Consider the following 16,480-nt stretch of genomic DNA (forward strand, 5'->3'; position numbering starts at 1 on the left):
GGGGCGGCGCTGGCCACCTTTCCAGTAGTCACTTCCGTGCCTTCGCTGGAGCATCACCTCCTCCAGGGAGCCTCCTTGGGTTAGTCCAAGGTGCCTGAGGGAGGACTGGGGGAGTGTGGAGAACAGGACCAATAAAATGGTGCTGGTCCGGTCAAGATAACAGAAAGTCTATAAAACAAAGTGGAGTCACTCGTGCCAACCAGATGGCTGCCAGTCAGCCGTGACACTTTGGTTCAAGAGGGAAACAGACCTAAGCCCCACTAGACACGTCTGGCAAGGAGACACACCCACGATATCTGCACACGTGACCAGAACAGGCGTCTCTGCAGAGTACTTGCCACCAGGGGGGCCAAGGCACTCACCACGAGACCCAGAAGCGTGAAGTGCACCACTTTCAAGGCATAATGGAGGCTGGCTCCAGGGCACTGCTGAGACAGCCGGGCTCCACACCCCAGAGGGCTGCTCCACGCCACGCTGATCTCCCTTGACGTCGGCCGCTGGTGGCTCTGCCCCGCTGGACGGAGGACTCCGCCTGCCCTGCTGCCCACCTGGCCCCAGAGATCCTTCCTTGCAAGACGCTGATGGCTCCCCTGCCCACTGTGCCATCTCCCAGACCTGCAGACTGAGACTCTGGGACTCGGCCCGTTATCCTCCAGTTCTCTCCTGTGATAGTATTACTGCTTGTTTCTGAGTGATTGGTGGTTATGAGGTTAGTCTGGATGTGGGTTAAATCTGCATTCATAAAAATTGAACGAACCTGCGATCATAAAACCCGAGTGAACGGTGCAGTCACCTGTGTTGGTGCCGTTATCCTTCCCTGCTGGTGTCCCCTGTAGAACTGGTGGTCCCTGAGGCCGGGATCAGATATCCGAGTGGGAGGAAGGCTCACTTATAGGAAAGACTATGTTTCGAACAAACACTGGCGACAGGGAGAGATGGAAGGGTTCTTCCCTGGACTTCCTGTCCCAGGGCGCACTCCCTTGGGGACTCGGAAGGCGCCCAGCACAGCGGGCTGGGCCGGGGCCTGGGGTCCTGACTGCACCAAGTCCTGGAAGCTCGCAGGCTGTGCGGCAAGGTGGCCGCGCGGCGGCGGGCAGCGGGGACAGGGGCGGGGCCTCCTGGGGGGCGGGGCCTCGGCGCCATATAAAGAGCGGGGCCGGTGCGCGCGCCCCACCAGAGAGCGAGCGCGCAGCGGCTGCAGCGGCGACCTCGCGTGTCCAGGAGCCCCGAGACACTCGTCCCCGAACACCCCGCGCCTCCCGCGTCCCTCGGCTGCCGCCCCGGCCCCCGGCCTCTCGCCAGGCCCCTGAGACCCAGCGCCCAGCCGCCCAGGACCGGCCCGCGCCCGCAGGCCCCGCCGCCCGCGCCGCCATGGGGGTCGAGGGCTGCACCAAGTGCATCAAGTACCTGCTCTTCGTCTTCAATTTCGTCTTCTGGGTGAGCCCCGGCCGCGGCGGGAAGCGGGGAGGGCGCCCTCAGAGCCCGCAGGCCGCGCGGTCCGCTAGGCCCCTCCGAGGGGGCGCAGTCGAGCCGCCAAGTTGTGGGGCCACCTGTGCGTGCCGGGCGCGGGGCAGGGGGTTCTAGGCAGGCAGGCCGCGGCGCGGAGTTCGTCCGGCCTGCCGCGCTCCTTGACGACGGGGGACCGCGGGGGCTGCGAGCCTGGTTTGGGGGCCCGTGGTCGTCGGGACCCGGAGCCCCGCGGCTGGGCTGGGGAGTTTCGGGGCCTCGGGTCTGTTCCCGCTTGGTGACGGCGGTGGGTGCGGTGGGTGTGGGCTCGGAGCCTCGTACCCTGCCCACTCGACCTGCTGGCTGCTGTTTCTGGGACCACCCCGCCTCGCGGGGACGGAATGGGGGAGCTTGGGGGCGGGGCTCCCGGCGTCCCGCCCCCATGAGCTCATCTGGGCCACCGCCCCTGGGTGGGCGGCCTTGTCCTGTGGGGGGTGCACTCTCAGTCTGAGTGGGACCGTCCTGGGGACGGTCCACCCCACTCTTGGCCCAGTCCAACTCACCCCGCAGCCAGCTCTTGCCACCCTGGGGATCATTCGCAGGGTGGGGGTGGGGGTGGGGGGGTCCCGGCTTCCTGGGCCTGGCGGGGCCTGTGTGCTGGGGTGCTGGCACCATGGTGGCCCCAGTTTGTGGGGGCCAGTCCCCTGCCCTCCTCACCCAGACTAAGATTCCAGCCCAGCCTCACCCTGGGGAGCAGCGGTGGCCCTTCCAGTTGGCACAGGGCAGGTGTCCCTGAACTCTGGGGGCCTGAGTCTGGCCTTCGGCGTCCACTGTGGGAAGAAGCGCCGACCAGATGGTCGTGTTTGGGGGCACAGGGTCCCCTGGCTGCCAGCTGGAGAGCATGTTTCCTGACCTGGGACCTAACTGCTGGGCAGTGCCTGGAGGGGGTGGGGGTTACTTTGTTGTCACTTCCTGTTGGTGTTGGAGTTGGGGAGGAAGTGGAGGGATGTGGAATGATGGGTGGGCATCCTCTCGTGGTCATGCCCTGCCTCCCCTGGCCCGGCCCCTGGGCAGTGACTGGACCCCCCCCCCCCCCAGGCCCCTCCACGCAGCTCTGCTGCCCTGGGCTGCTCACCCCTCCTCAGGCAGGACCAGGATGCTCTCGGGTGGATGGGGCCTTTCTCAAGTGGACGATGGCAGGGCGAACTTTTAAAATGGCCCCTGGAACAAGTCCGTGGGGTGGGGACATCTGCTCTGCACCTGGACAGCCAGGACTCGGGTGGTTCTGGGGCAGTGAGGCGTCGGGTGGGGAGGACTGGATGGACCGAACTCTAGTGGGGTGGCATGGGGGTGTCCCATCAACCTGTGGGTAGACCTGGCATGCCCCAGGCGGTGGCTGGGGCCTTTGCTGAAGGTATGGTGTCGTCGGGGACTTAGTATGTGCCTGCTTTGGCCCTGTCGAGCAGCAGGGGCCACGGGGGCACCCAGATGCCCCTCTGTGGCCCCGAGCCTGGGTAGGATGAGTGATTTGTCTGGGAAGTGGAGGTCAGGCTCAGGAAGGGGACTTCTCCCAGAGTCCATACTGTGTCGTCCTTCCGTCCGCCTGCTGGGGGCTGGTCTCCAGGGTACCCGCCCCCTGCAGAGCTCAGCTGGGCGAGCCTGGTAGTTTCCCAGGCAGCTAGGGCGGGGGCTGACGCATCCCAGGGGGCATTCTTTATTGAGACTTAAGGAAATGTTTCCAAGGCTGCTCCCCTCCTGGGCCCGCCCAGCTACTGAGCGCCCTGTCTGTTCACAGTCGTTGCCCCGTCCACAGTCTCCGCGGCCCCACCCACCCACTCTGGGTCACCCCTGCGGTGGGGAGGATGCAAAGCCAACCCATGAGGACCTGGGTGGAGGCTCCACCCCACCGCTCTGGTCCTGGGCCTCAGCTTCCTCTCCTTGAAAGTGGGGTTCTCAGAGTCCTGTCTCCTGGGGTTGTTGGTGAATTAGCTTATCCAAAGGGACAGTGGTGGGGTGGGGGGGGCCTGGGGCAGGGGCTTCAGGCCCTGGGTGGAGGGAGGCTCCCGTGGCCCAGCTGACACCCCTTGGCCACAGTGCAGGCGAGGGTGCTGCGGGAGCCGAGGGAAGAGGGTGACGACGAGGGCCTGGGTGCCGAATGTGTCGGAGTTCCATTTCAGAGAGCAAGGAGGCTCCCGGAGCAGTGGCCTCAGGCCGCCTGGCATGCCTGCCCAGCCCCCTGCGCGCCCACAGAGGCACACCGACACACACGCCTGCTGAGACCCTGGCTCCAAGTGGCATCCACTCAGCGCGCCTGAGCCCCCACCTGCTCAGGGGCTCCCTGGCCAGCCGGGCATCGGGCTGTGAGGCAGGGACAGGGCAGGAGACCCAGCATCAGCCCAGCCTGAGCAGGGGATGCTGCCCAGCAGCGGTGGAAATCCTGCCCGTTGGGGAGCCCGGGAGCTTCCTGGCAGAGGTGGCTGGAACCTGAGCTCACTGCCGGGGCAGATCAGGGAGAGTGGGGCTCCCATCCCTGCTCACCTCCCCACCCCCTCAGGTGGCCATCTGCCTCAGGCCACCGGCCTCCCCTGTAAAACCGGTGTGATGGAGCCCTCTCCTTGGGGGCTGCCTCGAGAGTCCTGGGGTGCCACTGGGCCTTGTAGGGAAAGGAGCAGCGAGTGTCCCTGCCTGGGACTGGCCGTTCCGTGCCTGATGCAACCGGTGGCTGCCTTCCAGAGGCCGGGCAGCCAGGCCCGGCTAGGGGGAAGCCCTGCTAACTGGCATTTAATTTTTGCTTCCAGACAGGGCATGGCTGTCTGTCACTTAGCAGTCCTGTCACCTTCCGTCTCTGAGAGGGGACATGGCCCTGGCAGGCTCTGGCAGTGGGGGATGGGGGGCGCGGATTTCCTGTGCCCGGTTTCAGCGGGCGGGCGAGTGGACCCCGCAGTGCCCCCAGGCATCTGGCTGTGGGGCTGTGTGGGTGCAGAGAGGAGGTCAAAGGTCTGTCCCTGGGCTGGTGGAGGGCAGACCTCAGCGAGGGGGTCTGCGCAGCGAGGGGACCTACCCGTGGGGTCCCCAGCACCGCCCAGTTCAGCTCCACTCCAGCTGTTGGGTCCAGTGCCATCTCTTCACCTCATCCTGTGCCCACGTCCCCACGGGGGTGGCCCACCAGCAGCCTCCCAGATACTCTGGCCCCGGGCATCCGCTCCCGAAATCCGCGAGGAGGGGCAGACTGGGTCGTGAAATCAATAAGGGTTACAGTCCAGGAGCCCATGGGAGGGACAGGCGGTCACCTCTGCACCGGCCCGGTGTTTAGAGAGGGCCCGGCGTGGGGGTAGGGGAGCAGCCCAGGGCCCAGGCCAGACACCGAGCAGCGGGTGGCTGTCAGCCCTGCAGACAGCGCCTGCCCCGTGGCCGGCTCTTCATCTTGCACAGAACACCGGGCTCACCTGGGGTCCCCTCTGGCCCCATCCCCCTTCTGAGTCGTTCCCAAGGGTCCAGCAGAACGTGGTTGGAGCCCACACACTTCCAGAGGCTTCTGGACTTCTCGGTCCTCCCCCCTCCCCACATACACACTTTGTACTGGGGAGCCTCCAGGTGGGCCCTTAGACGTGGGGTTGGGGGCGTGCCCGAGGGGCTGGCGGCTGGAGCTCCCATCCCAAGCTGAGAGCCCAGGTGTGCGGGGCCCTAAAACTGCCCGGAGGCCTGGTGAGCAGAGACCTGCCCTGCCCTCTTCCTTAGAGCCGGGCACCACGTCTGACTTCGGAAGTCACTGGGGTGACTTGGTCATTGTCGAGAGGCGAAGGGCAGGAAGCCAGTGCTGGCCCGCCATGCGAGGCTCCCCTGGCGCCTGGTGCTGCCCCCCGCCCAGGTCAACCTCAGGGCCATGCCTGATGGTGCCTCATAAGTTGTCTCACCTGTGGCACCACTTGTGGGTGGCATTGAGGTTGGTTCTGTGCTGTGACGGACCGCCAGCCCCTGGGGGCGGAGATGCAGGGTGCAGCTGTGGGCCGGGAGGGAGGACCCTAGGCCGGCCTGTGGTGCCTCACCCACCGGGGGCTCACAGCTGCGGCTCTGCTCCCCACGCCAGGGGCTCGGCCCCCTGCCCTGGAGATGACAGCCTTTGCCTCTGTCCTCAGCACGGTTACAGCTCTGCTCCCAAGAAGTAGCCGTCCCCTCTGGCAACAGGCACCAGGCCAGGCCACCTGGGGCCTGGGGCCTGGCCATTGTCACCCTTCTCTGGCAGGTCACTGGGACGTCTGTGTCCAGTGCCCCCCTGCAGAGCCCAAAGGGGTAGATTGGGGCCTCCCACAGCAGGATGCCTTCCAGCCCTTGGCATGGGTTTGGGGTGGGAAGCAGGCCAGTAGGCCCCCCTGCCTGTGGCATGTGTGGCCGACTCAGGGTCCCAAGTCCTGTCCCCTGCACCCTGAGAGGGGCTGGGGTCCTCAGGGACCTGCATTCATTTCTCAGTGGAAAGTGGTACTTGGGTTCCCTAGCCAGTGGTGCCCCGGAGGGCCGGGCCCTTGCTACCAGCCCCCACACAGATTTTGAGAGGCCTTGCTGGGCAGCTTCCTGAGGGGCGAGAGGGGGCGAGAGATGTTCCTGCTTCCTGCCCAGCGTCCCTGCTCTTTCCCAGGCACATCCTTCCTGCCTTCGCCAGGTCCTGGGGGCTGCTCATGGCTGGGATGCCTGAGGTGGGCCCTGGGCCACCCAGGGAGCAGTCTGGCCCTGTTCCCTCATAGGGGGCACAGGTGAGGGTCAGCCTGCAGGGGGCCCTCTCTTCCCCCACCAACCCTCCTCTGTCCCCCATCCCATCTGGAAGGCGTCCCCGCCGTGGCTGACTTATTCCGGTGTCTGCAGCGGCATGTCCGGCCTCACTTCCTGCCTCTGGCCTTCCCGACCCTGCTGGGCATGGTCTCTAGGCTCCCGGGGCCTCCCTGTGGCCACTTTCCCAGGCAGCGTGTGCACCCCTTGCAGTGGTGGGTGAGCTCGGGCCAGGGAGCAGGGCCTGTGGGCTGCCCTCCCCGTTCCCAGTGGGGCTGCTCTCCAAGAGCATTGGCCCTGGGGTCCGGGCCAGAGACCGGCTGTCCTTTGCAGGGAGCTCTCCCGCTGCCTGTGGAATGCATGGGCAGGACTTGGGGCTACTGCGCCTGCCCGGTGGGGGGTGGCCCCCTCCTGTCTGGGTCCTTGCAGAGGGCGGGGCCGCTGCTGGGCGCTGGCTCCGAGGCCAGGGTGCTTCAGGCCTGCCGGGCGGCACCCCTCCCTCATGTTCCCTCAAAGTGGCCTCTGGGAAAAGCAGCCCACCAGGCAGGCACCCAGCATGCTGGGCCGTCCCTTCCTCAGCCAGCGCTGGTACTTATTAGTTCTCAGAAAGGAGGAAGAAAGAGGCAGGAGCAGACCCCTCCGTAGGGTGACGACCACGCCGTGCTAAGCGTGGGACCCTCCTGCAGCCGGCCAGGTAGTGACTCTGCCTCCGGAACCATATGGATGGAGGTGCATCCGCTGGCCCCCGCGTGAGCCTGCCTTGAAGCTCCCAGTGCTGGTGACAAGAAGGCCGGGAGGCCGTCTGGGGACAGTGGTGCCCCACCCCGCGCCCATGGTGTCAGCCTCGTGTCCTGCGCCTCGCTGCTCAGACGGGGCCGTTGCTACTCGCCTTCCTGTGCCTGGGTCTTGTCACGGACGCACGTGGGTCCTCAGGTCTCGGGCCAGGACTTCAGTGTGTCCCCGCGCTTGCTGGAGGCTGCTGCGGGCCCCGAGGGGCCACAGCCCCCAAGATGGAAGCCTGAGTCCTTCGGGACTATCCCTAAAAGTCTGCGGCTTAGAAGTCTGGTCGTCATGTTTGGGGTGGGGGTTTCTTTTTTAAGTTTTATTGGGCAGAAACGACACTTAGCGAAGGTGTACAGCTTGTTACGTTTTGAGGTAGGTAAGACACCTGTGAAGCCATCCCTCCACTCGCCACGGTGGGCACCCTGCCCGCCCCGAAGTGTCCTTGGGCCTGTGACCCTCCTGCCCCACCCCCATCGCCACAAGCACCCGCGTGGTTTTTGTCTGTGCGGCCGTTGGAGTTTCTGACGGTGGGGCTTCCTCTTTGGAACCCTCTGGAGTCAGCCAGGTGTCACCTCAGCGGGTCCTTCCTCTTGCTGGCAGTGACCCTCGGTGTGGCTTCGCCCCGAGCAGTTTTGTTCGCCCTCCCAGGCCCCTGGGGGGGACGCCCAGGCTGGCCCCGGTGTCGGGCTGTTTCGTGGGAGTCCTGGGGACAGACCTCTGGGGAGGAACCTGAGGGGTCTCCCGCATCAAGGGTGTAGGTTTAGTTTCTGAACTGCACCCCTCCCCCACGGCAGCCCTGGGTCGTCCTCGTCACGTGGCCCCTCTCAGGGTGCAGGGGGCCCCCCCCCCCCCCGCAGCAGCTTGTCTGCATGTCCCCGGGGACTGGCGGTGAAGCTGAGCGGCTCCTCGCTTGCTCACTGGCCCTCCTGTCTCCTCCCTGAAGTGTCTGTTCAGATCTTTTGTCTTTTTGGAAAATTGGGCTGTTCCCTTTTGAGTTTTGAAAGTTCTTCGTCAACTTTGGGTGCACGGCATTTCTCAGCCATTTGCAAGCCCGAGAGCAGGCTGCTTTCGGTGTGTGCTGTTTGGGGGCCCCACCCCACACTGAGGTTAGGGGTTCTGTGCCCTGTGGGCCTCTTCCCTCTCTCCCTCTGCTCTGTGGGGCGGCGGGTCTTGCGGGGGCGTAGCGGGGGCGGGGGGGGGGTGCAGTGACCCAGGGAGGGGGCACTTCTGCGAGGCTCCCCGGCCCTGGAGGCAAGACGGGCCCCCCGGAATCCAGAGGAGTCTTCTCCTGACCCGTGACAGGGAGGGAGGGGTTGGATGCTGGCCATGTGATCCCACTAGGAGCACTGAGGGTGGGGACCATGTGTCCCCAGGCTTGGCTTGTCCCCTCAGCTCCTGGGACGAGGGGCTGCCGCCCAGGGAAGCTGGCGGGCGATCCCAGCCCAGTCAGGCGCCACTCCACGCTCTGCGGTGGGGAAACAGAGGCCCAGCTAGAAGGGCTCCCAGCCCCTCCCCCGTCTGGGTGCCTCTCATGGAGCTGTCTCTGGATGACAGTTTCCAAACGAAGTGATGTTTCCAAGCCAGTTACCACGGCAACCCTGGGCCTTGCTGGAACCGCAGGTGGCAGCCAGCTCTGAGCAGCGAGGGCTCCAGGGCACCTGCCCCACCCGTGTCCTTTGGGCCCTCCAGCCTTCTCTCGGGTGTGACTGGCGCCAAAGAGCAGGGACAGGATGCTGGGTGCCCGGGGCCCAGCCCTTTGCGCAGCAGGCAGGGCCGGTGTGCCCCGGGAGGGGGCCTCGGCCGGCAGGTGCGCAGGAGGACCATGAAGATGGAGAGAGCCTCACGACCCTGGCTGCCTCTCCCCCACCCGACTAGGAAACCCTGTCGGACTTTGGGAGGAGGGCACTGAGGACCCAGGCCCCAGCCAGTGAGGGTAGAGGGTGCCAGGACCTCTGGGGTGACGACAGCTTCCCCTTGGGATGGGAGCCCAGCTGCTGTGGGGTGCTGGTGTGCCCCTAGCTGAGCCCAGGTGGAGGGTCCCAGGCCACAGCCCCTCCCCCCCTTCGCTGCTGCCTCGTCACCTGCCTGGGAGTCCCTGGGGCTGCTTGGGGCTTTCCTCCGGGCAGCTCGTGGCCTGGGTCCTGCATGGGGAACCTGTGCCCCCATCCCCCTATGCATCACCCTCCTCCAGCCCCTCTCCCTGGCCATGGTGCCATTTCTCCAGGTCTGTTTTGGGTTTCTCTTCCCCATCGGGCAAGCAGCTGTGGGTCTGTGGGGTTGGTGGCAGGGGGCAGAGGGGGCCTTCTGACCAGAGCCTGATGCAGCTCTGGGAGCAGAGGCCTCCTAGTGGGCACCCAGGGCTGGGGGAGCCCAGGGAGGGGCCTGGGCGCAGAGGGCAGCAGGGTGCTGGCTTGCTGACCTGGGGTGCTTGGGTAGGCGCTGGCCTGGCTGGGCCTAGCCCGGGCCCGTCAGGCTCTGCTTGGGGCCCTCCTTTCCGCGCCAGTGGCCCAGGGCAGCCTCCCACCCAGCCTGTCTGTGACCTGAGCACAGCCACTTCCTTCCCCAGGCGGACACAGCTCCGTCCCCACTTCGTCCGTCCCCGCCACCCTCGCCCTGCAGCCTCCCCTTCTCTGCACCACCCCAGCCAGGGCCCCAGCGCCATCAAATCCCCACCCCTCTCCTGGCAGCAGACTCCGCCACAGGGCTCCCAAGGGTGCACAGGGTCTGCTGTGGCTTCTGGCCAGATTTAGCGAATAGAAAACATCCATTTGAACTTGAGCTTCAGGTAAACGGCCAGCACACTTTGGCACTAAGTGTGCCCTGTGCATGTTTGAGACACACTCGTACCCGAGGGATGTTCCTCGTTCATCCGAAATGCAGGTTTAACCGGGCCTCCCGCACCCTGCCTGGTTGCCTGCCCTGGAGTCTTCCTGAAGTGGTGGGCGGGGACCGGCAGTCTGGTCCCTGGCAGCCGGAGGGACCCCTCCCCTGGGCCCTCCCAGGCCATTTCTAACACCAGGGCAGTAAAGCGGGCATCTGGAGGCTGCGGGCAGCCCTTGGGCCACTGACCGGCGGAGGGGAGGCCCGGCACTCTGCTCCGTGCCACAGCTTGCCTTGGCACCCCAGGTGACGCCCGCCCTGTTCTCTCCCCAGCTGGCCGGAGGCGTGATCCTGGGCGTGGCCCTGTGGCTCCGCCATGACCCCCAGACCACCAACCTCCTCTACCTGGAGCTCGGAAACAAGCCTGCACCCAACACCTTCTACGTAGGTGAGCTCACGTGGGGCTGGGGGCCCTGCCCGGAAGGCTCACCAGGGGGTCTGACCGAGAGCTTAGTGAGGCCATAGACAGGCGGTCGGTCAGGGGACTTCCATGAGGAGGTGGGGCCCAAGTGGGTTGGCTGTGCACCTGGGCACGGAGGCGGCCACGGGGGTGGGGGGTGTGCTGGGTCTGTGGGGTCAGGTCAGCTGGGGGGAAGCGTTGGGGCCTGGGTTCCCCCACCCCCAGGTGGTCCAGTGCCTGGCTCCTGGGGCCGGCTAGAAGTGGGAGAGGGTGTGGCTTGTTGCCCCCCCTTCCCTGCCTCTGGGGGCGGAGCTGAGTGCAGCAGCTGAGTGGGGGAGCTGTGTCAGGTGGTGGGTATTTTGGGGAAGGCTCCCAGTCTGGGTGGGGTCGGATGCTTGGGCAGCCAGACCAGCAGCTGAGGCTGTGGGAGCCTGACCAGAGCCTTGGGGTGACGGGGACTTGGGCCCCAGGAGGAGGGAAGGTTGGGCCAAGGGACTCTGGCCACCCACAGCCACACCTCCCTGCCTCCTGAGGCTGCCAGTCAGTCCCCAGGGCACCAGCTGTGGCCCCTGGACGTCTGTCAGGCTGGGGGGTGGGGTTGCTGCACCCCCCGCCAGGGCCGGGTGACCCCCGATGAGGGCCGCTGTGCAGAGCAGCACCCTCCCCGCGGCAGGTCCCAGCCAGTGGAGGCAGGGCCTGGCCTGGCACTCTCGCAGCGCTAGCAAGAGGTTTCTGTCCTTTAAAGGAACTGGCCCGGGCCTGCCCCTCTCACCCCGCCCCCAGGGCCTGCCTAGGGAGTGGGTCCCGGCTGAGGGACAGACACCAGGGTACTGAGCCTGAGGTTGGGCCCAGCAGGGGAGGGGGGCTGCTCACTGCGCCTGGCTGGGCTGGATGGGGCCAGCACGAGCCGCCAGGCTCCGGCTGTAGCCGGTGGAGGTCTGCTGAACGTCACGTAGCAACACGGGGGTGGGTCCTCCCAAGTGGGGGTGTCGGCCTGAGGGGAGGGAGACGGGCTTGAGGGCTGTGCCCCATGGGCGGGGCCATGGCAGGAGGTGTCCCTTCGGCCAGGTCTGCTCTGTGCCACCCGAGGCTTTGTCTGTTCTGGGCCTTTCCTGAGCTTGGTGGTGGGCCCCGAACGCCAGGCCCCGTTCCCTGGGGCTGGCCTGGTGGGGGTTGGGGGGACACTTGGCCCTAGGAGCGGAGAGCCCGATTCCCAGCTCTGCAGGAGCCTGGGGCTGCCAGAGGTATGGGAGGCCCCTGGAGGGATGCACAGGGCCCATCTACTGGGTCAAGGGCACCAGGAAGGGTGGCCTGGCCAGGCCAGAGCCTCGGCCCTCGGTGCCCCCTCTCCCCAGGCAGCCCTTCTGCCTCAGCAGGAGCATGTGCCCAGCCTGGTGGGCCTTCTGGCAGGTCAGGAGGACAGACCAACCCCTGCGTGCCATCGCCATCCTCAACTGTCCCCAACACCCTGCTGCCGCACCCCACCCTGGCAGTGGGGCTGGCTGCCTTGTCCCGTGGGCTCTGCCTCCAGAGCGGGGCCTGGGGAGCAGAGTAGAGCCTCCGAGCTTCAGTCCGAGGAGCTGCTCGCTTGGAGTGGCCGGTCTGACCCCAGCTCACAAGTGGGTGCTGTGTGCCACTGGCAGGGGGCGGCAGAGTGCCCCAGGGTCCTTAGGCTGGCTGCTGCTCTCCGCCCCCCCCCCCCCCAGACCAACAGCTGGGCCTTCCCCTCCTTGGCACCAACGTGGGGCGGTCCTTCTCTGCCCACCATGTCCCAGAGGCTTGTGGGAAGCAGAGTGGGGCAGCTTGCAGCAGTGACCCAGGGAGAGACGGTCCCCACAGAGCTCTGACCGTGCCCTGATCTCCGAGCACTTGCCAGAGTGCCAGGTGGTGCCCGGAAGAGAGAGGGGAAACTGAGGCTCTGGGGGAACTCCCTATGTCCTTGGGTGTCCGACCCCTCCCTGGGCAGCAGTGTGTGTGTGCAGCTGGCTGGGGAGAGGTCTGGGGTCGGGGGCTGGGGGGACGAGGCCCCAGATGTCCCTGGACAGTGGTCCCTGAGGCACCGTGGCCCCTCCCCGCAGGCATCTACATCCTCATCGCTGTGGGCGCTGTGATGATGTTCGTCGGGTTCCTGGGCTGCTACGGGGCCATTCAGGAGTCGCAGTGCCTGCTGGGGACGGTAGGTCCCGCGGGGCGGACCCGGGGCTTGGGGGTCGTCTGTGGGAGGTCAGGAGTGGGTCTGGCCCTGGGCGGGCGGTTGCAGAAGCTCAGAGACCTTCCCCAGAGTGCCGGTGTTCACCTCGCTGCTTGGTCCTGCCATGCCACCATGGTTGGTGGCTGCTGTGTCCAGCACCCGAGTCCAAGTTCCGAAGTGGCTGTTTTCTGTCTTTAAAAAAGCTCCAGGTGTAATAAATTAGGGGCGAGTCCCAACCCCAGGTGTCCCTGATGTGCCACTTACGGTGTGAAGCTGGAGCCTGGCTGTGGCATCCAGGGCCTGGCCAGCCAGGAGGTGTGGGCCGAGGGAGCCTGTGCCAGTGTCTGTGGGGACAGCCCCGGTGATGCTGAGGCACCCGGGTGACCCCCTCCCCACCTGCTGCACTCCGGCCTCTTTGCTGCTCTGCCCTGCAGAGCTCGGGCCCTGGGGACAATGAGAATGGCAGGCCAGGTCCTAGGCTCTGTGCCTCTTGGCTCCATGTGGCTGATTGCAGGTGGGATGTGGGTGGGTGGAAACCACCCACCACCCCCACACGCCCGTTGGTCACCTGAGACGCTGGTCATCTGTGGAAGTCAAGCCCTAAGCTGCCCCCTGGCCGGCTGTCTCCAACCCTCCTCTCTCTGTCCTCCCTGCTTGCTGGGCCCGGTGTGGCTTTTCCAGTTCTTCACCTGCCTGGTGATCCTCTTTGCCTGCGAAGTGGCCGCCGGCATCTGGGGCTTTGTCAACAAGGACCAGGTGAGCCTGGGTCCCCAGGTAGGGCCAGCCCCAGCTTGGAGCAGGGTGGGGAGCACACACAGCTCAGTTGGCGGGACAGGTCAGGCTGCAGGGTGCGCTTTGGGGGTCCTGGGGCCGGCCTGGTGGTAAGGCCATGGAGGTCTTTCTGGAGGAGGTGGCCTGGGAGCCAAGCTTGGGGGGCCGGGGATGGAAAGGCTGGGCCTGTCCTGGAAGCCACCCTTTTTGGAGAGCCTGGCGATGGCACGCCCCCCCACGACTGGCCCTCACTTGGTGGGCTGGCGTCCCTCCCCAGATCGCCAAGGACGTGAAGCAGTTCTACGACCAGGCCCTGCAGCAGGCTGTGATGGATGACGATGCCAACAACGCCAAGGCCGTGGTGAAGACCTTCCATGAGACGGTGCGGGGCTGGGGTCAGCGGGGCTGCTGGGGGACGGGCGCGAGATGGGCGGGAGGGGGCAGAGCCTGGCTGCTGTTTGGTCTGGCCTCAGCTCAGACCTCAGGAGCAGGAGGGGGCACTTGGGGCCTGGCAGGCCTGCTCTTCAAAGGCCTTGGGGCCCCTCTGGGACATGTGGGCCCCTGGGGGGAGCCAGATGGGCCAGCCAGTCAGGGTGCGGGGTTCTCTGAGCAGCACAGCTCAGCAGAAGGAAGGGAATGAGGAGGGACCTTCCCAGCCCCGACCCCATGCCGGGGCAGCTGCAGGGGCCTGTGTAGCTGCTGGACGTGTGTCCTAGGCCGCCTGCACTCAGGCCATCTCCCTCATGTGCACGGGGCTGACGCTGGGTGCCCTCCATCTCCGCAGCTCAGCTGCTGTGGCTCCAACGCACTGACGACGCTGACCACCTCATTGTTCAAGAACAACCTGTGTCCCTCTGGCAGCTACTTCTTGAGCAACTTTAAGGTGCGTGGTGGTGGGTGGGGCTTCCCAGGGTGGGCAGGCCCAGCCCTCCTCCCTCCCCAGGTCCTGGGTGGTGGCCCGCTCGCTCCCGGGGGGGGCTCTGGCTGGCTCCAGCAGGCATACTGGGTGGTGCCGTGGCCTGAGTCGGGGTGCTCTGCCCAGGAGCGAGTTTTGCCAAGTGTTGGCCTGGTTGCTGCCAGGGCAGCTCTCTGAGTCTGGCCGCCAGTGGGCATGGCGGGCACCCTGACCTTGTGGTCTCTGAGCACAGAGCACGCTCCTCGTTCCTGTGCGTGTTTTAACATGGGTGTCAAATGAAACCCGGCAGAGACTGGGCCCCGCACACCCCTCTTCTGCGAGCGGCCGGGGCTCAGCCCCCCCCCCGCCCTGGGCTCTTGCACTTGAGGGGTGGCCTGAGGACCAGCACCCCTGACCACCCCCTGGCCGTGCCCTGCAGGAGGACTGCCACCAGAAGATCGATGACCTCTTCTCCGGGAAGCTGTACCTCATTGGCATCGCGGCCATCGTGGTCGCTGTGATCATGGTGAGTGGGCCGGACGGGGGGCGCCTTCTTGGGCCCGTGTGAGCCCCCGGGTGCTGACGGGCTGCCTGCCCCTCCCTGCAGATCTTCGAGATGATCCTGAGCATGGTGCTCTGCTGCGGCATCCGGAACAGCTCCGTGTACTGAGGCCCCGCCCCTCAGGCCGCTGGGACCCCAGGTGCCTGCAGAGAGGCCAGGACGTCTCTGAGAAGGCGCCCTTCCTGCCTGTGTATATAACTTTTCTGGTATTACTCTGCTACACTTATTAACCTTGTTACTTTTGAGGTTTTGTTTTTGTCCTGAAGGTCCCCATTACCTTTGGGGGCTGACGTCACCCGTAGGTGGCGTGTGAGTGTGGGCCTTGGGGAATGCAGGGCAGTGTCCCCTCTGCTTCTGTGGCCACTTGGGGGTTCTGCCTGCTCTGCTAGGGCTCTCCAGGGGGCTGCAGGCGCCTTCCTCCTGCCCACCTGTCCCCATGGGCCACAAGGCTCACACACCGTTTTTTAATCCTTGTCCGGTCCTGCCACCTGCCTCCAGAGCCGGGTCTGTGAGCAGCCTCGCGCCTTCACTGCACCTGTCCTTTCTAACGCCTCACCTTTCATTGTAATTACATCTTGAAAGTCATTCAATAAAGAAGGAAAACCAGGCATGCTAAGAAACGGTCGGTCCCCGCCTGTGCCCACAGCGTTGGGGGCCTGGGGCAGCGGCTCTGAGGGGCAGCGTGGCCCTGCCCAGGTGGGCTGCCCGCCCTGTCGGAGGGCAGTGATGGGGTCCCCAGGGAGCACTCAGTGTGGCACGTGCCCCTCCGGGGGGCCCGGTGCCTCCCGAAGCGTCCTTCCCCCAGCCTTGCTCCCACTCCTGCTCCTACGCACCCCTGCCTGGGGGGGGCAGGAGGGGTGGGGGCGGAGAGCATGGTGCAGGAGGTGGCCTTCTGCATGACGCCTTCCTCCCCGCCAGGGGACAGCTCCTCCGCAGAGGGTGGTTAGCTGCCCCTCCCGAGCACCTCCTCCCTGCTCCCTGGGTGGCTCCGGCCAAGGTGTGTCTCCCAGGGCTGGAGGGGGAGTTTCAGCCACTGCCTGGTGAAGTCCGCCCCGCCGGCCACAGCAGACTTAGGCCCAGCCATCTCTTGCATCAGGCCACTGCCCGCCCTGGGGAATGCTGGGTGATGTCACCACGAGCCTCCCACAGGCACCGACCTGTGTGTACATTAAATTGACCCCCTGAGGCCACGAGGGCCCCCTGGGAGCTGATTTTGGAAACTAACCCCAGCCCTGCAATGGGGGGTCATGGAGTCTCAGCAGGTGTGCCCCTGTGCCAGGGTGGGTCGTTGGGAGACAGGATGACCCAAGGGACCTCCTCCTCGACTTCCCCCATGCCAAGGGCCCGGGGACATCCTGCAATGTCTGATGACACTACAGCATTAGTGGTTGGGGAGGGCCTGGGGGCGCGGGCGCTTAGGAATGAGATGTCCCAAGGTTGCAGAGAAGAACAGGCCCGAACCCCCTGGGTTCCCAGAGCACGCCAGGATGGCAGCTCTGGGAGGGGGAGCAAGCGAGGTCGGGTCATCCAGCAGGCCGGGGCTGAGCCACATGGACTTTGTGGGCATGAAGCGGCGCAGCGGGGAAGGGCTGTCCTCCGCTTCCTGGCGGCAGTGACCGCCGGCGAGGCCAGGCTGTTGCTCCCGAGCTGGGTACCTCGGCTGCAACCTGGTCAGCCCTGGCTGAGTCAGCGATTGAGGCGCCTTCACATACGCGCCCTCCACGCTCCAAAGACCTGCGAGGGGCGCCGCCGGCCAGGACCGGAAGTGCTACAACGAACTTCCGGTCCTGA

At 66.0% G+C, this 16,480-nt stretch overlaps 1 protein-coding gene across 1 annotated transcript; it reads left to right on the forward strand.

Annotated features, from left to right (window-relative positions):
• The first annotated feature begins 1,183 nt into the window (after nucleotides 1-1,183).
• On the forward strand, nucleotides 1,184-15,309 carry CD81 (CD81 molecule). Its single transcript, XM_024574389.3, has 8 exons — nucleotides 1,184-1,437; nucleotides 10,144-10,258; nucleotides 12,349-12,446; nucleotides 13,143-13,217; nucleotides 13,510-13,614; nucleotides 14,017-14,115; nucleotides 14,567-14,653; nucleotides 14,735-15,309. The coding sequence occupies exons 1-8, from the start codon at nucleotides 1,372-1,374 to the stop codon at nucleotides 14,795-14,797; spliced, it is 708 nt and encodes a 235-aa protein (XP_024430157.1). The 5' UTR covers nucleotides 1,184-1,371; the 3' UTR covers nucleotides 14,798-15,309.
• The last annotated feature ends 1,171 nt before the right edge of the window (nucleotides 15,310-16,480 follow it).

Source organism: Desmodus rotundus, chromosome 5 (assembly GCF_022682495.2).
Source record: "Desmodus rotundus isolate HL8 chromosome 5, HLdesRot8A.1, whole genome shotgun sequence".
NCBI lineage: Eukaryota > Metazoa > Chordata > Mammalia > Chiroptera > Phyllostomidae > Desmodus > Desmodus rotundus.

Bases quoted from the DNA above. Each gene is read 5' to 3' on its own strand.
- CD81 (XM_024574389.3), top strand. From the start codon at position 1,372: ATGGGGGTCGAGGGCTGCACCAAGTGCATCAAGTACCTGCTCTTCGTC. The intron at 1,438-10,143 runs GTGAGCCCCGGC...TTCTCTCCCCAG, and splicing joins TCTTCAATTTCGTCTTCTGG to CTGGCCGGAGGCGTGATCCT. The intron at 14,116-14,566 runs GTGCGTGGTGGT...CGTGCCCTGCAG, and splicing joins ACTTCTTGAGCAACTTTAAG to GAGGACTGCCACCAGAAGAT.